The sequence below is a fragment of the Scyliorhinus canicula genome, chromosome 11, assembly GCF_902713615.1.
Source record: "Scyliorhinus canicula chromosome 11, sScyCan1.1, whole genome shotgun sequence".
Lineage (NCBI taxonomy): Eukaryota > Metazoa > Chordata > Chondrichthyes > Carcharhiniformes > Scyliorhinidae > Scyliorhinus > Scyliorhinus canicula.
Window position 1 is genome coordinate 147,490,542 of NC_052156.1, and position 21,726 is coordinate 147,512,267.

Sequence of the window (21,726 nt, forward strand, 5' to 3'; positions counted from 1 at the left end):
ACTTGCCTCTACAGAGGGGTGAGGTTATAATCAATATTGTGCAGTGTGATTCCTCCTCTAACAATGATAATATGGGGCACGATTCAGTGGCCTTGTCGCACTCTACTTGGTATTGGGACAAGATCATTGAACCTCAGGAGAGGCCTCCGTTGGGACGCCCGATACATCTCGCAAAATTCAATGGAATCTCACTCTCGCTGGGCAAGATCCAGGCACGCATATTTAAATGAGCCATTCGGCAAAGCCGTGAACTGGTTGTTTTGGCCCCTCAGAGGGTCTCGCTGGGAGGTTAAGGCCCCCGGGTGACCGGGCACTGAGCAGGGTGCTACCCTGGCACTCCCCCGGCACCACCAGCGTGTCTGACTTCACTTCGAGGAGTTCGTCAACAGGGCCAAAAAGCGGCAAAGTGCTGTTCAGTGCCAAGAAACAACCCGTTAAACGTGCCGTTCAATGGATTTTAACTGGGGTTCTGAATCTCACGCATGGAAAAGGTGCTGACCAGGCCTACCTGTATTATGACAGACTTCAGGCACCATAGCAAACACAATCCATGCAAGGGAGGCTCACAATGAGGTTATACAGGAACATTAAGTGATTCATGAAATCAAATAAAGCTATAGCATTCTGCAGCCCCCGTGCCACCTAAATGCTGGCCTTGCCACCAATGCTCTTATCCCATGATCAAATAAAACAAAATCACACTGTGCCACCTTGCTGATCACTCCAGAGAAATGTCATTAATCTGAAGCACACCACCACCGCCTTGCCCTCCCACAGCCCTCCCAAGTCTCAATATCCTCAGCCTCCGCCCACTGCTCTGCTGGGTGCTGTGCTCACCTGACTGCGATCCCAAATCCTCGCAAAGAATGGATAGCCACCAACATGTGTATCTGCACTAGTGGAGGATGCAGGAGAATTATGTGATTGTACATCCTGTAAACCCCCGAAGGGCCCCTCTTCCTCTGCAGAGGTGGGCGGCTGTCTCCTGGTCACTGGAGCTGCCTGCTCTCATCTCTCTCGTGCAGCCCAAAGACGAGGGAGAGAGCAATGTGCATTCCATCATACCCTTCAAACGACAAGTGGGCAGCACCATGTGACCGGTGGTGGACACATGAATGTAATGATAATAGCAGATACATGAATACTATGCCTCGTGTTCCTCAGAGACACTCTTGTCACCCATTCAGCAGACCCCCCCCCCCCACTTTGTGTCTCTTATTCTGTCTCACTGTTTGCTATGGAATAGCCCCCACACTGACCACTTAGCTCCATATCCTCCTCCATCAGCTTCAGCCCTTTAAACGGGAGGTCCAATGGCACTATTTCAAAGAAGAGCAGGAGAATTATTTGCTGTTTCCAGTCGATATTTATTCATCAATCAACACCATTGCAGGAGAGGAGAATCATAGGGCACCCCGTTCTGTCCGGCAATAGAGGCCATAAACGAGGTAATTTAAAGAGGTCCCAGTGAAATTGGACAGGCCAGGGACAAGGTTAAGTGCCTGAAGTAAGTGGAGAGGATTTGGGGGATGATGGTCAGATCAAGTCAAGGGGCAATCAGGGTAATTTACCCAGAAGTTAGAAGAGGTTTTAATTCTTCCAACCTTTCCTGAATTGGAGTTATCCAGTTAAAACCATTGAAGTTTGAGATTTAAAATCGCATTTTCAGATGGTTCCCAGCACTGTCGATTGACCAGAGGATGTTTGCACTTCTGGGCAACTTCCAGGCAAACGCTGACCGGTGAAGTTGCAAGGGGGGTTCCCAGTGCATCTTTTTGGCAAAGCTGGAAGTTGCCCTGCACAGATTAGCTGTTTTGTTTCCCCACTACAATGGTGGTGATGGTTCGAAAGTACTTCATTGGCTCAGACTGCTTGGGACATGCGGTTGTCTTGAAAAGTACTGTACAAATCCAGGCCTCTCTTTTTCTCTTCAGCCCCTTCCTCAGTGATTGGACTGCCTGACCTGCCCCGACGTTCTCAATTCTTTAATTGGACAACCTCGCCAAGAGATGTCTAGGTGATTGGCAGAGAGGGTTCTTAACATTACAGAAAATTGAACCTATTTGGGTTTATACTAAATTAAAGATAACAAGGCAGGGAATGGACTGTGAGTAGACCACTTTGTGTCTGTGCAGACTCCCTGCCTGCCTACCCCCCCGGTCCCTCCCCACATGGACAATTTCAGAATGTATTACGTTTCCGTGGCAACAGTCACCAGTCCCATTTGTAGCTAAATACCTGAAAGCGTGAGTCACAGCTGTAATAGTGCAGAAAGGACAGAACAAAAGGATAAAAGTTCTACCGGTCCAGTCCGATGCTCTGTTCAGCATTTCTTCTTTACCTTGAACATTGTGGAAGATAAATTGAAGGACTGAGGACTCAGAGATTGAAATTTAATTGAACATTCGAATTGCAATTCAGTTGAAGTGGGTTACCCTGAAAACTGGTAGGGGGCCTAAGAGTTCCACAAGCCTTATTTCTTTTAAAGTAGCATATTGCGTCTGCCATCACTCCCTTCTGGGGGCCGGTTTAGCTCAGTTGTCCGGGCTGGCTGGCTTGTGATGCAGAGCGAGGCCAACAGGTTGACGTTGCAACACTATACACTGGGTGGACCATCCACTAAGTACCAGCGGTGGTTCAGTGGACAGCACTTGAGCTACGTTGTTAGGTGAGAAGTCCCTTTTCAGAGACCAGAGCACAAAAGAAATCCTATCCTGACAGAAGGCTGCATGGTCGGAAGTGCTGTGTTCCCAAATGTGAATTATACCGAGCCCTTCTCAGGCTTGTCCAACCTTTTGCATGGGAGAGTCATCATTTCAATTTCTTCCTCAAGAAGCCGATGAGTAAATTTCAGTAGGACATGGTTTGGCGCAACCTGAATTGCAAAAAAAAAAACTGTCAATGAAATAAATTGATAATTTTTTTTTAAATTATGAAAATGACCATAACAAAAGTACCAGGCAACAGAGTTAACCAGGGTTAACTCATCAAACAGATTTTTGCCATTTTGCGAAAGAAACAAGAGCTAGAGTGAGAGAGATTAGACCCAAGTCCTGTTCGCCAGGGAATGGTTGGGGGTGACCTCTGATGATGCACAAACTCAGCAGAATTTTGATGAAAGCGGGAAGAGGCGGGCTGCCTTTCCAGCCTGGCGTTCCCCTCCTTTCCTGGTCTGCTCGGTGGATAGATTGTTCCAGGGGGGAGGAAGGTAGGGACCAGCTCACTCCCAGGGCATTATTCTCCCACCCAACCCCCCCATGTCGGGTCGAAGAATCGGCAGGGGCACCCCCGCACGCGATTCACCCAGCCCCGAAACCAGCACTATGAGAATTGCGCCGAGCCGCTCGGAGAATAGCCGCAAACGGCGAGCAGCGATTCTCCAGCCCGGATGGGCCGAGCGGCCGGCGCAAGACAGTCCCGCCAGCGCCGGCACCGTCAACACCTGGTCGCTGCCGGCGGGTACTTGTCGTGAAGGCTTGGGGGATGGCCTGCAGGGGGGGGCTCCGAAGGGATCTGGCCCGCGATCGGGGCCCACTGATCGACGGGCCGCCCTCTCTTCCATCCCCCGCCCTCCCCGGGCCTATTTTCCACCGCGGCTGGCCCCTGAACACCCACCCCATGTTGGGTCGGGGCCGGCGCGCGTAAGAAGTTCCCCGCACACGCGCAGGATGGCGCGGCCCAACTGCGCATACGTGTGTTGTAAGGAGGTTGGAGCAGCGTGAACCGCTCCAGTGCCGTGCTGGCTCCCACGAGGCAACGCAACGGCATTCACGACGGCGCAAACACTTGGCCTCAATGTCGGAGAATCCCCCCCCCCAGTCTCAGGGTTCTCTCAGTCAGACTCGCTCAACAGGGCCAGGGGGGGGGGGTTCAGGCATCTTGCTGTCAAGGTGGCATTTGGGACCTTGTGAAAAGATGTGCTTCCTCAGTCTGCCCTGTCTGGGACTCCAGCCACCTTGGCAGGCTGCTGTGATTCTGCATTTCCTCATGGCCTTCCTTACCTGCTCTACCGCCTTTAGCCCTGTGCTCCTTTTAGAGGCCAGCACGCGTGTTGGAGGAAGAGAGAGAGAGATTCAGCATGGCCAAAAGCAGAGGGAGCACATGCTGTGAAAACAAAGAAAAGCCACTTAGTGCAAGCTGCTCCTCCAATCAAAGATTACTTCTCTCCTGAATCTGCTGCTGATTGGCTCAGTGGTGAGCTTACACCCGTGATTGGAACAGCATGAAATGGCGGGGTAGTTATGTGTGTGGGTGGGGGGGGGGGGGGGGGGGGGGGGGGGGGTTGATGTTTGCTGCCATGCTATTTCGCCAGCAGCAGGAAACTTAGTGGCTTGACCGTCCATTGGACTGCCAGTTGAGGCATTTGTGGCTAATTAACTGTCACTTCCGGCCCTCATGATAATTTTCCCCCACATTAGGAGGAGCCGCTGTGCCGCAGTTCGGGAGGGGGGGGGGCTCCTTAATAGGCATGCCGTGGCTCATGGAAAGCCCCCACCCCTGAGGATGGGCATTGGTGCTCCACCCTTCCAAGCCCCAATCACCAACACCCCAACTTTCTTGAGTTCGAGGGCACCCCAGCATCGAGCCACCATCTCCCTGGTCATGCAGCCTCTGTTCTGGCCACCACTAGAGGAAGCAGTGCTGAGCCCTTTGTTTGGGTGGTTCCAAAGGCAGCCTCTTAATTGGCAGCCATCATCAGGATACCACCCCAGTCCTACCACCCATCAAAAACAGGGAGGTTTCCTGCTCCAGGATTCCAGCAAATTCAGACCATGCTCTCTGCACATAAAGTCACAGGTGCAATTCAACGGGAAAAGCCAGAGTCCCGTTTTGGGCATGTTTAGCGGGGTGTTTATCGGCGCCTACAGCGCAGAGAACAACCCCACTCTCCAACAGGGCTGTTTTTTAGGCCTCTGTGAGGAATGCCTAGCGGAGGCTGTACATACCCTCATTTCCTGCACTGGGGAGCAGGAAGACATCGGGCACCATTTCTAAAAGTTATCCTGATCTCTGGACCCCCCACTGTGGTCTCTGTACCCACCCCACCCCCATGCTCCAACTTATCCATTAGGGGGTCCTGAAGCCCCCCCCCCCCCCCCCCCCCCATCACACTGGGCAGGCCACCCCCAGACCCGATTTTTCTCCTTTGAGAGGGAGAGCTGAGTGGTGGCGATTTAACTAGAGGGCCACCACACCTCAGGTGAGGGGCAAGGTTGAGAAGGCAGGGCCTTCATGATTAACCTCAGCCGGTACAGGAATTGAACCCACACTGTTGACCTCACTCTGCATCGCAAACGAGCTGTCCAGGCAACTGAACATTAATGCATTGTTTAATTTCCAGAATTTTGGGAAGCATGGTGGTGCAGTGGTTAGATTTGCTGCCTCATGGCGCCGAGGTCCCAGGTTCGATCCCGGCTCTGGGTCACTGTCCGTGTGGAGTTTGCACATTCTACCTGTGCTTACGTGGGTTTTGCCCCCACAATCCAAAGTTATGCAGGGTAGGTGGATTGACCATGCTAAATTGCCCCTTAATTGGAAAAAATCAATTGGGTACTCTATGTGGTGATATGCATCACTGTATATGCACAAGGGTTAATATAAATACACTACAACTAAGTAAACACTAGCAGGAGCACCGGAGATGTCATGACATGCAGACATACAGCTAATGAACACATAGAATAGGACACGACCAATGGCCATTTAAGACACCCAGAGGTAATACTACCACAAGGGGCATTAAACAACCCATATAAAAGGACAGGGCACAGTTTCTCTGTCTCTTTCCACAGGCGACACTTAGAGAGTAGGACAGGGGCAGTTCAGAAGCATCACACCCACCACGTGGTTTAGAGCAGACTGGTTAGTTAGACTGAGTTACTATAGCAAGATTAGCAGGAGAGTCAAACTCACAGAGAACTGTGCTAATGATTCAATAAATCACATTGAACTTACTTCAAAGTCTGGAGTATCTTTTGGTCAAAGCTGCATCGAGTTGCAGCCTGTGTTATCCCAGAGTACATAACACATCACTCCAAATTGAAAAACAAAAAATTTCCCCAATTTTCCTTCCAGATTTTCGGCTTTGTTAGGTGATTTCAGAAACACTTCCCTTTGAAATTCTCACCCTGCAGCTTTTATATCCATCGATTTTCACTCCCAGTTGCATGTCACTAAAATGGCTAAAAGAGACTTCAAGCTTACTTTCCCTGCAGTCGGTGAGCCCATCCTGACATCTTGATCCCCAAGTCTCTCATCAAACCCCTGAGCTGTAGTCTAAGTTCAGCTTTGCATGTACCATGAGAGAGCACCTTTTCAGTGCACAGTCATCTGTTTAAGAAGGCTGGCTGTCTCCTGTCTGGAGTTTAAGTATCTGCTTTCCAATCTGCCAACTCTTTTTATTTTGCTTCCTTTTATCATCTTATCTTCCAATTCATTAGCATGGCTTCTGCTTCTAGTGGCATTCCTAGTTTGCTCCATAGTTCCTTTTCTTGCCAATCTCCAATCTCCACCCCCCCCCCCTCCCCTTCCTGGACTCCTGCTACATGGGCGGGATTCTCCGACCCCCCCCCCACCGGGTCAGAGAATTGCCAGGGGGCGGCGTGAATCCTGCCCCCGCTGACTGCCGAATTCTCCGGCACTGGAGATTTGGCGGGGAGCGGGAATCGCGCCGGTCGGAATCTCAGCCTCTTTCCGATTCACTATCAGAACATTCTGGACGACCACATCCTTACATCGTTTTTCTCATCCAGGTTCCTGTCTCCTGACCCTCGTCTTGCACATTTGACCAATGTTTATATTTCCCAGTGAGCTTTCCTGCTCTTCCGATGGTGGTGGCACCCTCCTCACATTGGCCCCTTCTGGCATGAATGTTTCCTTTGTTCCTACTTTGGATAGTTGTCCTTGAGGAAATAGCCTTATCCTTTACCCAGTGTTTCTTTGTTCATTGTCAATTTACCATCGTCTCTATTTACCACAGTCAGCTCCACAGAATTGTCCGTTATGTGCACGTGTGAAGTACACATCTCTTTACATTCTTATGTCTTGTTCAAAATCTGTAAAGGTATAGTCCAGGGGTGGGCAAACTTTTCCGTGTAAGGGCCACATTCAGAAATTCACAATTCACAAAGGGCCGCATAGCATATTAAGTAAAATAATTACTTCACCCGGTTATGATTCTGGGCACCTCATATAGAACATAGAACAGTACAGCACAGAACAGGCCCTTCAGCCCTCGACGTTGTGCCGAGCAATGATCACCCCTACTCAAGTCAACGTATCCACCCTATACCAGTAAGTAACCCAACAGCCCCCCTCCATTAACCTTAAAAAAAAAATTTAAAAAAAAAAAAAAAAAATTTTTTTTTAAAAGATTTTTTTTTTTTTTTTTTTTTAATGACTTGGTGGGCCGCAGAAATACCTTTGGCGGGCCGCATGCGGCCCGCGGGCCGTAGTTTGCCCACCCCTGGTATAGTCAGTACTAATTAGCCTCGAAGGACGAACCCTAATAGCTTGATTCCATGTTGTACAATTATTACTTTTCCTTCACTGACTAGAACTTTGCCGGGGCCATTCTTTCCCCACTTTTCTTTTGTAATATACCAGTTCTCCCCGTTGAAACGGAATTCCTGTTGGCCTTGTGCAGTGCCATAAGGCACACCACTTTTCCTCTGAAACTACAGCTTTAATAGACACATTGGAAAAAAATAGGAGCAGGAGGAGGCCATTCGGCACTTCAAGCCCCCTCCACCATTCATTATGATCATGGCTGATCATCCAACTCAATAACCTAGTCCTGCTTTCCCCCATATCCTTTTATCCCCTTCGCCCTAAGTTCATATCAAACTGCTTCTTGAAACCATACAATGTTTTGGACTCAATTACTTCCTGTGGTAACGAATTCCACAGGCTCACCACTTGCTTGGGTGAAGAAATTTCTCCTCATCTCTGTCCTAAATAGTCTACCCCGTATCCTCAGACTGTGCCCCGGTCTTTCCGCCTTTCTGCTTGCATGCGAAGCAGTCAGATGACCAGAGGTAGAGCTAATGCTAATCTCTTCCAGAGCAGTGGGAAGCATCTGATAGGACTGAAACCATCTTTGGGTTTACTTCTGATAGGACTGAAACCATCTTTGGGTTTACTGCTGTACACAAGCTGTACCCCCCCCCCCCCCCAGTCATTTTCTAAGAGTTCTTTGTTTACACTGCCGCCCATGTCAGCGCCATTTGCAGTTTACAACCTGGTTGATGAGCCACTATTTTATGTAACGTGTCATCTATCTCACAGACTATTACTGAACAGGCTATCAGCTGCAGTATGCATAACTATGATATTGAAGTTTTCACACATGTCTCAAGTTTAAGACTTCTTGAATTCTTTCACAAGAAATTTCAAACCCTCAGTGAACAACGTAATTCTTTCATGCAGTCAGTGGCAGACGCATTGCATGCTGGTACTTGGAATCACTCTGATTACATCGATGAACCATTCCACTTGCATTTTCCAGGTTTAAGCATCTGCGGTCACAATCCCAGATCCGCGTTTTCTATCACCTCTCAAATTGGTTAAAAATCTTCAGGCCATCTATGTACTGAAATCTGCATCTCACATATTGTCAATCTCGAAACTCGGCCACCATTGAACCCGCCATCATTTGCCTTGTGGCAGAGTTGTCTGTCAATAGGAAAGTAGCTGGAAATGATCGTCTTCCGACAAATGTTTTTTTAGGGCAGCAATCTTTACTGAGAGTCTTGACTTGGAATTGAACCCCCATCAATTCTAAAAGCCTGTCAACATGAGAAATATGTGCACAATCAAGTAACTTAAATGCCAATAGACTCCGAGATGTCAAGTTCAAATCCCTTCAGTCCATTATACCATCTGCCATAGTCAATGATATATTCCCCCATGGTCTGATCATCTGTTTTCTTAAATCTATCAAAGGCTGACCAGACTTCATCCAAGTCATCCTTTTTGTAGAATTTATCCAAAAACAGCAACAGAAGGTCAAATCCCTCTTTGTTATCCAAATCATTCACTTTACATTCTGAAAAAAAAACTTTACTCCTAATTTTACCTTCTGCTGGTAATGATAAAGACAGTAGAATACATTTTTGTTGTTTCTGAATCACGTGATGTCTAGTGACATCAGCAGAGTGTTTGCGTGGAATTTGGAAACATTGACATCTTGATCACATGAGCAACATCCTTAATAAGCCTCTCATCGTGTTTTACAAGAATGCAGAGTGTGGGCACCTCCATACCGTTTCCCTTTGCGGAAACAAAGGAACATAATTACAAAGCCATACCTCGCTTCATTTTGCATAATGTCCACATCTCAACTTCAGTTTTCCATTCTTCATATGGTTCCGTTTCCGAGAAAATAGGTGGATAATCATTTACATTTTACATAATCCTGTAACTTACACTTGTCAGCAGCAGTATTCTTATTTTTCCTTCCAAGGGTGAAGACTAAAACCTTCTTTCATTTAAAAATAATAACATAATAATCTTTATTGTCACAAGTAGGCTTACAATAACCATGCAATGAAGTTACTGTGAAAAGCCCCTCGTCGCCACTGTTTGGGTACACTGAGGGAGAATTCAGAATGTCCAATTCACCTAACAGCACAGGCGTGATTCTCCGCTCCCCACGCGGCGTGGGAGAATCGCGGGAGAGTCCCCCAATAAAATTCCCCTCCCTCACGCCCCCCGCGATCTTACTTCCCCCCCCCCTTGCTCGGAAGAATTGGCGGTCGCCGTTTTTCACAGCGAACGGCGATTCTCCGACCCGAATGGACCGAGCAGCCTGCCGTTCGCGGCCGTTTCAAGACGGCGCCAAACACACCTGGTCGTTGCTGTCGGGAAACGGGAGTGAGAAGTCAGTTTGGGGCTTGTAGGTGGCCTAGAAAGAAAAGAGCACCACGACTGTGCTCGGGAGGGGACAGGCCCGCGATCGGTGCCCACCGATCGTCGGGCCGGCGTCCAAATCGGACGCACTATTTCCCCTCCGCCGCCCCGCAAGGTCAAGCCGCCACGTCTTGCGGGGTGGCTGAGGGGAAAGACGGCCACCGCGCATGCGCGGGTTCGTGCCATCAGCGTCATGACTTCAGCCGCGCATGCGCGGGTTGGAGCCGGCCAACCTGCGAATGCGCGGCTGATGTCATTAGGCGCGCCGGCCGTGTCATTCTCGGCGCGACGCCCCCGCGGCTGAGATTTACGGAGCGCCACTCCTAGCCCCGCCGGGAGGGGAGAATAGGGGGGTGAGGAGCGGTCTCCGAGGCCGTTGTGAAACTCGGCCGAGTTCACGACGGCCCTCCCGATTTTTCCCGGAAGCGGACAATTCCGCCCCACATCTTTCGGGACTGTGGGAAGAAACCCGAGCACCAGGAGGAAACCCAAGCAGACACGGGGAGAACGTGCCACACAGACAGTGCCAGGAATCGAACCTGGGGCTGTGAAGCAACAATGCTACCCACTGCGCTACCGTGCTGAATCAGGCACCCAATCACCGAGACCTGCCATGTTAATTCCAATAATGGTATTCAGTGAAGGAATAAGTCTGAATCTTGTCTTTTACCTCAAGCAAATTTATTCACAGACCAGACAAGAAACAACACCAAGGGCGAAATTCTCCCAAAACGGGAAAAATCGTCAAACCGCCGTAAAACCCGGGCGGGTTTTACGGCATCGCGCCCCTTCCCGACGGGGGACCGATTCTGGTCCCCCGTCGGGGCTAGCAGCCCGACGTCGGAGGCTCCGACAAGTCGGGCTTAACGAAAATCGTTAAACCCGCTTGTCGGACTTAGCGCCGGCTGACGCGTCATATGATGTCAGCCGCGCATGCGCAGGTGGGAAGACGCCACCCGCGCATGCGCGGGTGACGTCACCGCTTTTTTGCGCGAAACCCGCGCATGCGCGGTCCGGGTTGCCCCTCAGCCGCCCCGCGTATTGATACTGCGGGGCGGCGGAAGGACAAATAGTGCGCGGGCATCGGGCCCGCTGCCCGCGATCGGTGGGCACCGATCGCGGGCCCATGGCACCCTTGGCACGGCCGTGGTACTGCCGTGCCAATCGGTGCCATGGTTATTTTTTTCCAGGTAGTCACGACGTTTTTACGAACGGCAGGACCAGGTGTGTTTGCCGTTCGTAAAAAGGTCGTAAAGGGCTGGGACTTCGGCCCTTCTAACAGCTGTGAATCGCTGCCGGCCGTAAAAAAACGGCGGCAGCGATTCGTGTCGGGATTTCGGCGGGGGGGTGGGAGAATAGCGGGAGGGCGTCAAAAAAGTCGGGAAGGCCCTCCCGCTATTCTCCCACCCGTCGTGGGGGGCGGAGAATTTCGCCCCATGTACTTCCCGACATCAAACTGTTCCAGCTGTGTCCATTTATACACTTTTGGAGGTTAATGATCATCACCTGCCTTTAATAATACAATTGGCTCAAGAATGTAATTGCCAAAGCATACAATTGCTGATACATTGACATCATAGTCATTCAAATACACACTCTCACAAATCCTCATACAGTCAAATATTTACACTCACACACAGTTGCATAAATAACCTCACACATAGCTTCACACTGAGTCACATAAGGACCCTCCGCAATCACATATATGTCTTCTCACATAGTCAGATACACACCCTCATAACGTTCTGATATACTCCATACTGATTCTGGAATTTGATATATTCCACACTCCTCACTTTACATAGCGTTATTCCCCACACATCTCACTGTAACTCTCTAACATACCTTACACATCTCATTGTAACTCTTTTATATAATCCACACCTCTCACTGCAGCATCCTCTACCCCTCACTGAAACATTATTTGATATATCGAGTGGTTAGCACTGCTGCCTCACTATGCCAGGGACCTGGTTCCGATACCATCTTGACTGACTGTGTGGAGTTTGTACATTCTCCCTGTACCTGCGTGAGTTCCGGTCTTCCCACGGTCCAAAGATATGCAAGTTACGTGGATCGGCCATGCTAAATTGCCCCTTAGTGTCCAAAGGTTAGGTGGGGTTTTGGGGATAGAGCAGGGTGTGGGCCGAGGTAGGGTGCTCTTACAGAGGCTCGGTTCAGACTCGATGGGCTGAATGGCCTCCTTCCGAACTAGGAATTCTATGATTCTGTTGTTTATAATATCAACATCTATTTGTGTTGAAGGAAATAACTTGCATTTATGCAGAGGCTCTCTCAAGATTTCTGAAAGCTTTTTACAGACAATGATATACTTTTGAAGGGTAGCAGTTGTTATAAGGTAGCGACTGTGGCAGCGAATTTGTGCACAAGAAGGTCAATAAGCAGAAATGAAGTAATGATCAGATCATCTGTGTGAAGTAATAAAAGCAGAAAATGCTGGAAAAACTCAGCAGGTCTGGCAGTACCTGTGGAAAGGGATACAGAGTTAACATTTCAGCTCATTAGGTGAATGGGCATTGACCTGAAATGTTAACTCCCTTTCTGTCTCACTGATGCTGTCAAACCCGCAGAGTATTTCCAGCATCTTTAGTACTTTGCTCTTTTATTCTGTCCTAGGCATTGGGTGAAGGATGCGTTAACCAGGATAATGGGAATACCCAAAACACTCTTCAAAATACCGGGGAATCTTTTAGGTCAATCTGGGAAGATGGACAGGGCTCCGGCTGAATGTCTCACCCATCAGGAGGCACCACCAACGTGCAGCACTCCCTCAGTGCTGCTCTAGAATGTCAACCTCTATTATGGGGTGTGACCTAACGGCTGCGTTGTGCCCGGCACAGATCTTTGAAACTCGGTTTGATCGCGGGAGAGGCCAAAATCGGGATCCATGTTGGCCGCCGATCAGTTTCCAATCCAACCGGCTGTCATGTGAGAGTACCTTTAAGAAATGGCTGTTTATTACTGCAGTGATGTCAGAGAGTGGGTGAAGCTGGGCTTTAGGCTGTTTGCTGCGGGGTGTGTTTTAGTTTCGTTTTCAGAGCTGGATAGCTGCAGTCACAGCCAGAAGGTGTATTAGAATCTCTCTGTGATCTAAAGACTGTAAATCGATCCTGGTGATTTAAAACTAATAACAGTAGTGACTTTAACCTGATGTGCTTCTGGTAAAAGGTGTTTGAAGTCTTATGGCTGTTAAAAGGAAAGCTTAAAGGATTACTTAGTGTAGTGTTCTTTGGATGTTGTATTTGAATTAATGGTTGCTAAGATGTTCACTATATGTTTTAATAAAGTTAACTTGAGTTCATAGAATAAACATTGGGCGCAATTCTCCTGACTAAGTGCCGACGGAGGAGTGAAAACCGGAGTGTTTCACTCCGGCGTCGGAGGCCGCTCCTCGCCCCCTATTCTCCCACCCCAAGGGGGCTGGAGCGGCACCGCATCAATTGCATGCGCCGAGCCTTGGCGCCACGTCAAATCGGCGCCACATAAATGACGCGGCCAGCGGCACATAAATGACATCACCCGCGTATGCGCGGTTGCCGTCCTCCCCGCGGGCGCCCCGCAAGACATTGAGGATTGATCTTGCGGGGCGGAGGAGGAAAAGAGTGCGTCCTTTAGAGACGCCGGCCCGCCAATCGGTGGGCACCGATCGCGGGCCAGACCCCTACTGAGCACCCCCCTGGTGCTCGATCCTCCCCCCCCCCCCACAGGCCGCCCACACAGCGTTCGCGCGCTGATCACACTGGCAGCAACCAGGTGTGGTTGGCGCCGGCGTAAACCTGTTGGATTGAGCAGGCCGCTCACCTGTTAGAAACGGCGAGCGGCAATTCTCCGAGCGGCCAGTCGTGAAACGCGGCACGCCGTTTTGGGGGGGGGTGGGAGAATCGTGTGCGGGTGCCAGGGCGGCATGGCGGGAATCGCCCGGCACTCCCACAATTCTCCCACCCGGCATGGGGGTCGGAGAATCGTGCCCATTGTTTTGCTTTTAAAAGATATTTTTCCATTTCTGCTGTACCACACCTGTAGAGTGGGCCGTGTGCTCCCCATACCGCAATCTATTAAAAGCTCTAAACCCTGGCCCATAACATCGGCCCACTCCCGTTGGCGGGTTCCGGATCCCGCCCGGACATGGCGAGGTACCATTCAACACCCATTGAGGGTAAGCTCCATCTCATTAACGAGATGGATGCCCTATCTAAAAGCTTCCCGGAATCGAATTGGCTCCCATCCGGGAGATCACACAAGTGTCATTTCGCACACCTATTTAAAAATGGGAACCTAACGCTGTGGCTGCTGTGGGGATGGGAGGAGGTGAGCAGCCATTTTAGAAATTAGACATGCAGCCCAGGGGCACTGGAACTGCTACCCCAGTGTTGGGGGAGGGGTAGCAGGGCGGGGGGTAGCAGGGAGGGGGGGGCAGAGTGGGGGTGTGGTCGGGGGGCTGGCGCCATCGGTGGGGTGTTGCCCCTAGTCCGGAGGGGTGAGGGGCTCCGAGCCTGCGGTTTCTGCAGGCTATTCCCCAGATTGTGTGTACCCAAAACAGTGTCCCACGAACACCTCCAGGACAGAGCCCTGTCCGTGGTAATATGGTGCAGGTCACGTTAACTCCCTCTGACTGTGAGCAGCCTCTGGCTGCTTGGCTGAAGACTATTGCTAATAAGGTGTTATGTGGGCACTTCAGAGTTGCTGGTTGTGTTTGCTGCTTGCTCCTGCTGGTGGTTGCAAATGTTGCTGTTCCCTTCCTTTTTTGCAGCCGGAAAGAAGGACAATTGTTTTAAAGATTCCTGGGTCCACCGAGGCTCGGTGGGGGGGGGCATGAGTCCAGATGCTAATCAGGTTTGCAGCAAAAAGACGCTGCGGAACCTGGAGCGCAATATTGCTCCAAATGGGCCACCTGCTGACACCGTTGAAGAAATGCTTTTGCAGATTGCTGATGCTTTTGTTGCCGGTGTGGTGAGTACTGCATGGAACTGGCACGTCGCCGTGGGTTAAACATGCTGGAAGTCAAGGATGTTCAACGCCGGTGGAATATGTGGATACCAAGATTTGGTTCCGGTGAGAGGGCCTGTACAGTTGTGGCTCTTGGAAAGAGAACGGCACTGATACATGGAACAAGTCACACATTGATGGACAGATCATTTCTACGACATAATTCTGGACATGATAGCACAATCTCAGGTTTATCCTCCGTTTCTGTTGAGGAACCTGCGAGGGGCGATACCGTGAGTTTGTTTTTTTCTGAAAATTAGCGGATATAGCTTTGTACTGGTCCCACTATGGAATGGTGACATTTTCTTGTTGTTTAATCGATAGTTGATATGTGGAATGTTACTTAGTTTATTTTCAGATCTCTGTTACTGTTGACGGTTTAATGAACAAAATATTCTCAGCTGGATCCTCGTGGGTACACGTGCCATGTCTCAGACGAGTGTTATTGTCAACCATTCCTATCAAACTGTGAGGCCTGGACACTCCACCTGGACCCTTGAGGCGTCAACACCACAGGGACAGCAGCCAACAATCAAACACCCAAGAGCTGGCTTTCAGCCCTGGGGGTGTCACCGCGACCAGAGGGTGTGTGTTTGGACCAGGGGAGGGAACCTGAACTCGATCCTCCTAATGTTCCCGGCAGTGGCCTAGGGGTCGGGGGGGCCCTTGTACACGGCTGGGGTGCGTGTGCAGGGCGGGGTTCCCTCAGCACCACCAGCTCAGAGGATGACACGATGAGAAAAGGTGGGACATGTAAGGATGGGGGATGCTTGGGCCTTTCAGTGCCTTGGGGTAGAAGCCGTAACTGATTGTCGGTCTCTCGCCTTCTCCAATTCCTTATAGATATAACAATATGGCTGGTATCCCGACCCCTCAGCGGCAGCTCTCGCAGTGCTGGCGTCAGCCCCGGCAGCCAGATTGCAGAGAAGACAGCAGCGGCATTAATGCAGGCTCAAGGCCGGGAGTGCAGGGGGTCGGGGGTGCAGGGGGCTTACGCAAACCTTCCAGATCCGGCCCTCCATCAAGCCAGGCAGAGACCCGGACTGGGAGGCCAGCGATGGCCCAAGGTGTACAGGCGTCATTGGTCATTTGGGGAGATGTCGGACAGGATGGTCTGCCTCAACAATGCACCTGTGCCATGTCCTTGCAGACTTGGGCCCTGCGGAGGAGGAGGATACCCACTCCTGGTGGTCATGAAGGACACCGCAACCCTGAACTTGTATTAACACTGTTCATTCCAGGGCTGAGCGGGGACTTATGGGGCACGTCACAACCTACAGCCCACAAGTGCATCCATGAAGTCGCAGCTGCCCGGGCAGCTGACTATATAAACTTTGAGCTGGACCAAACTGCTCACGATGCCTGGAAAGCAGGATTTTCCACCATCGCTGAGATGCCCTGGATCCAGGGGGTTATAGATGGCATGTATGCCACCTTGCATGCTCGGGACATCGGGGAACACCCTTCATTAACAGGAAGGGGTTCCACTCCCTGAACGTTCAACTCGTGTGTGACCACCATCTCTGGATCATGCATGCGTGTGCAGGCTTTCCAGGGGATGGAGGGGGAAGCGCAGAGGGCAACAGAGGATGGTGGTGCAGGCCGGCCCGCTAAGTGGAATAATGTGACAGAGGCTCCACATGTATCAGGTGTAGAACATTTTAATTGTGCACTTACGAAACACTAACTGTACCGAGGTAACGATGGTGCTCCCCCATCCCACACCTTGCCCACTCAGTGATCCTCAATTCTTATAAGCTTCGGAGCTCTGTTGCTATGTCTAGGTGTGTCCCAGGATGTGCATTGGAGGTGGAGTCGGCCTGCTGCCTTTCTTGCCCTGTGGACTTTGATGCTCCTGGCAGGTGTCCACTGGAGAGCCTCTGGCTGGAGAGCCCCGGCCACCTTACCTGTGACACTGGCGTCGCTCTGCCAACTTATTCTGCCTGCTGGCCTCGAGATGTGCCGGGGTGAGGAAGGGGGGATTCAGGAGAGCTGGTGACCGCTGTCGTCTCCCTGATGGGAGGACCCGTGTCGGCCTCTGGTGCTCCCTCGTCCTGGACTGTGTCCACGGGGCCCTGGGGACTCCACGGGATGGAATGTCAGCTGGAGTGAGCTGCAGAGGCCCCTGAGTCATCCGGGCCTGCCGGTTCTGGCGCCTCCCCACTGTCCGCTCGACGCCCTCAGTAATGCTCCTCAGTGACTGGGAGATGCTGTTGAGGCCCTCTGTCAAGATTGTCGCTGATTGAGCCACACCTTGGACACCACCACTCATGGCGTTGATGACGTGTTCTAGGCTATCCACTGCGATATCCATCCTCGCAGTGTTGGCCTCAGTGCCACGTATTGCCGGCGCCATCTTCTGCACCCATAGCCTTTGGGACTCCTCTAATCGGCTATACACTTGCCGGAGTATCGCTGAATTCCCCTCCTGTATCTCATGACTGTGTCCTAGTGTCTGCATCAGTCCCAGGATAACTTTGTCCAGCGGCTTGGCATCTGACTAGGACCCAGGTGCACCCTGGGATCCAGCAGACCTCAGACTGCTGACTCCCTCGGATGCTCCTGCCTCCACCTGATGTGCATCGGTAACTGTGTGGTGCTCACCAGATTGTGCCCCAGAAGCTTGCCCGCTAATGTTGCCTACCAAGGTGTGTGTCTCTGACTGGTGGAGGATGCGGTGTGATGCACCGATGGTGGCATGCTTGGTGCTGCCCTGCGAGGTTGTTCTCTCGGGTGATGGGAGGGGGCCACCCTGGATGGCCCGGCTCATCTGATGGTCACCCTGTGAGAGAATGGACATGTGGTCGGTGGTGGCGGGCGAACTGATGCCAGGGGGCCAGTGTCAACTTACCCATGCAGCCCAGTGGACGCTGTTGGTCTTCTTCCTGTACTGGACGGCGGTCCTCTTGGTCACGCTGCCCAAACTGAAGGCCACTGCCTCCCGGGTGGCATTGGTGGCCCTGTGGCTGATCCTCCGAACCCTCGGCGAGCAGGGTGTCCCGTCTCGCCTTCATGGCGGCCAGCAGCTTGGCCAGGTCGGCATCCCCGATACATGGAGCAGGTCTCCGTGGTGACATGGCTGGCTGATGTCTGGAGCGTGTTCGGAGGGAGCGAACTTGGTAGCGTAGAGCTGCCAAGGCACAATCCAGGGGAATCAGCTGGCGGGATGGCCATTTCCGAAATGAAGCCTACGGGGGATCATTTCTGGTCCTAATCTACATTAGATGCCGGCCACGGTTTCTCCAGGTCGGAGGTCGGAAAGCATCCGGGAAGTTGCGCCCGCTACCACACTTGGTGCTTCTCCAGTTCGATCGCGCCCCTGATCTCAAGTTCCTGGAGTGGGACTTGAACCAACAACTTCCTGACTTTGAGACGAGAGCGCCATCAACAGAAGCAAGGCTGACGTTTGTTCATAATTTATAATGTAAAACAAATGCTCAAAATATTGACAATCGTATTCTGTCCAATAATTTATCAGAATTCAGCGAACTATGTTTTTGCCTGTCACATTCTTGCTTGTGAAGGAAGCAAAAGAAATTAATTAATCACATTGCTGACAGAATTTCTGATGAATGACATTTAGTGGGTCGGCCGCTTGCTTATTTGTTGCATGGTGTTGCAAAGGAATACATTTATCTGTTTGAAATGCACAACCAATTCATTTTGTTTTCTGCCTCAGTTCTGAACCACCAATTACTGGGCCTCAAAGGTTTATGAAGTAAATCCCTGTGGGCTGGCTTATGGGTAGATTGTGTTTGCGATGCCTATCGGATTTTTTTTCAGCTGGCTTGCTAATTGTTCACGCTCGCAATAGTGCTTGCCGCAGATGAGAACCAGCTTTTTTTTTGCCCCCCTCTCTAACAGCGTGTGGATGTGAGTGACTCCTGGAGCCTGTAGGAAGTTCCCTTGCATGTAATTAACACCCAGCAGCTGGCTTGTGTTAGGGACGTCAGGCTAGAATGTTAGATCGGCACTCGCTTGATTTCCCCCCCCCCCCCCCCCCACTCTGTGCATTATGCAACAGGCTATGTGGAGGGGTGTGGGGTGGGGGAGGAAAGAAACGGTTGGGGTGGGGTTTGAATGGAAGAGGGGGGATGAGAAATGCATGCTGCTCGAGTGACTGAGGTGTGTGTGTGTGAATGTATGTGAGTGTGTGTATGTGTGTGTTTGTATGTATGTGAGTGTCTTAGACAGCAAGCAACCCAGCTATATTTTGTTAACTCCAACCTCTATGCAGGAGAGAAAAACACACATACACACATACATACGCACACATACATACAATCAAGACTTGGCTGCTGCTCTGCTGAATGCTGCTGATCACCTTTTGAAGATGGTTGTGAAAAGTAACCCAGCGCCCCTCTTCTCTTTCTCTCACAGTGATTATGTCATCGAGGAGAAGACAGCAGTGCTTCAGAAGAAGGAGAACGAGGGATATGGCTTTGTCCTCCGAGGAGCAAAAGGTGGGATTTGCTGCATTCCTCATTCCCTTATTTTTTCCTTTGTGAAACATCCAGCCACATACTGAGCTGGGATTAGAATGGTACACAGCTGATCGGGAATTTGTGTTTTTTTTTTTTGCCTTGAGAATTATTCACACTGCTTGTGTCGTCCCTTGTAAATCTGTCCAGTTTAACAGCTTGTTTCAGCGTTGCTAGCCTAGTCTCAGCATCTTCAATCTTTGTCATACTTGCAACATGATGAGGAACCATTGTTATATCCGTGTTGTACAGATGGACAGGGTGAATTTATGCTTCACCACGGACAACGTTCTATTCATCGTGTTCTTCATTGTTGCAGGCAGTAGGACTATAGCAAGAAAGGGACAACACAGTGGCCAATTGCATTTTTCTTGAAAACTGACTGTTATGCCAAACACTGGTGTAAAAATATGGTCGACACATTTCCCTGTTTTGCAAATATTTCAGGGCGAACTATGTAACTGCTCTGGGAAGGGAGGTTTATTAGTTGGAGGACAGAATCCCTGTTAAAAGCAGTTATAAGCCCGAGTCATCGGAGCCTTGCTCCCTAGTGCAGTTTTTCCAACAGGCTCTAACGATGATGTTTTAAAAATATAGTTAGAATGTGCCTGTATATATACTTGGCAGAAATCACCACTTCAGTTTGAGTGTGTGCACTTGTATTTGTGTCAGAGCCTGTGGCACGTGTGTGTGTGTGTGTGTGTGCAAGTGCATTCATGTGTGCACGTAAGTGAATGACCACACACCTCGGCACGTGTGCCTACACAAATTCACCTGTCCAGTTATTGATGCAAAAGAAAACTATTCCCATCACAATATGTACAATGCAGATATTCTCATACACGGGAACAACATGAATTCCGTAATGGTATCACCATTCATAATGGCATTACACACAACAGAACTGTCTGTCCTTCCTGTGTGCGTGTGTGTGTGTCCATCCCTCTAATGTATGTAACGGGATTCACTTTCATTCGATCGTATACAAAATGATTCACTGTCTTATCCTCCATTCTTTGTAGTGACATTTATAATGTCTGTCCCTCCATGTAACAAGATTAGCCATTCACCTTTTATTGTACAGAACAGTATTCATTGACCGTTCCGTTATTGTATAAAATAGGAATCACAGCCCATTCCGCTATTGTATGTAACAGTACTTCGCTGCTCATTTCTGTATTGTATAAAAGAGGATACACAGTATGTTCAGCTATTATATATATAACAATACTCCATACTCACTTCTCTATCATATAGAACTGGATTCACTGTGCATTCCTATATTGTATAACACAGCATTCAGTGCTCACTCCTCTATCATATAGAACTGGATTCACTGTCCATTCCTATATTGTATAACACAGTATTCAATGCTCACTCTATCATATAGAACTGGATTCACTGTGCATTCCTATATTGTATAACACAGTATTCAATGCTCACTCCTCTATCATATAGAACTGGATTCACTGTCCATTCCTATATTGTATAACACAGTATTCAATGCTCACTCCTCTATCATATAGAACTGGATTCACTGTCCATTCCTATATTGTATAACACAGTATTCAATTCTGCTGTTATATGTATCGGATCCAATGTTGGGGATGAACGGTACTATGGCAACCCTGAGGGAATTTGACCGGTTCTCCGGATACAAACTGAACATGGCTAAGAGTGAGTTGTTTGTAATTCAGGCGAGGGGGCAAGAGAGTAGGCTGAAGGGGTTGCCGTTCAGGCGAGTGGGGGAGAGTTTCCGATATTTGGGGATTCAGGTGGCACGGGACTGGGGCAGGTTGCATAAGCTCAACCTGTCCCGACTGGTGGAACGAGTGAGGGAGGAGGTCCGGAGGTGGGATGCGCTCCCGCTGTGATTGGCGGGGAGGGTGCAGATTGTTAAGATGATGGTTCTCCCATGGTTCTTGTTTGTTTTTCGGTGTCTCCCCATCTTTATCCCGCGGTCCTTCTTTAAGAGGCCGAATAAAATTATTCTGGGATTTGTATGGGCAGGGAAGTCCCCGCGGGTGAAGAGGGTGATGCTTGAAAGGAGCAGAGGAGAAGGGGGGCTGGCGTTGCCGAACTTCAGCAACTATTACTGGGCGGCCAACTAGCGATGATAAGGAAATGGATGGTGGGTGCGGGGTCGGTTTGGGAGCGGATGGAGGCTGCTTCGTGCAGGGGCACTAGCTTAGCAGCCCTGGTCACGGTGCCTCTGCCGCTTTCGCCGGCACGGTACTCCACCAGCCTGATAGTGGTGGCGGCTCTTCGGATCTGGGGCCAGTGGAGGAGGCATGTAGGGGAGGTAAGAGCATTGGTTTAGACCCCAATC

General features: G+C 50.2%; 1 protein-coding gene across 1 annotated transcript in view; it reads left to right on the forward strand.

The window, feature by feature from the left end:
* shank3a (SH3 and multiple ankyrin repeat domains 3a) overlaps positions 1-21,726 on the forward strand; it is a 1,085,379-nt gene that overhangs the window by 812,190 nt on the left and 251,463 nt on the right. The window contains exon 17 of the mRNA XM_038811689.1: positions 19,297-19,379. Coding sequence (XP_038667617.1) covers positions 19,297-19,379 — 83 coding nt within the window. The remainder of the gene's footprint in view (positions 1-19,296; positions 19,380-21,726) is intronic.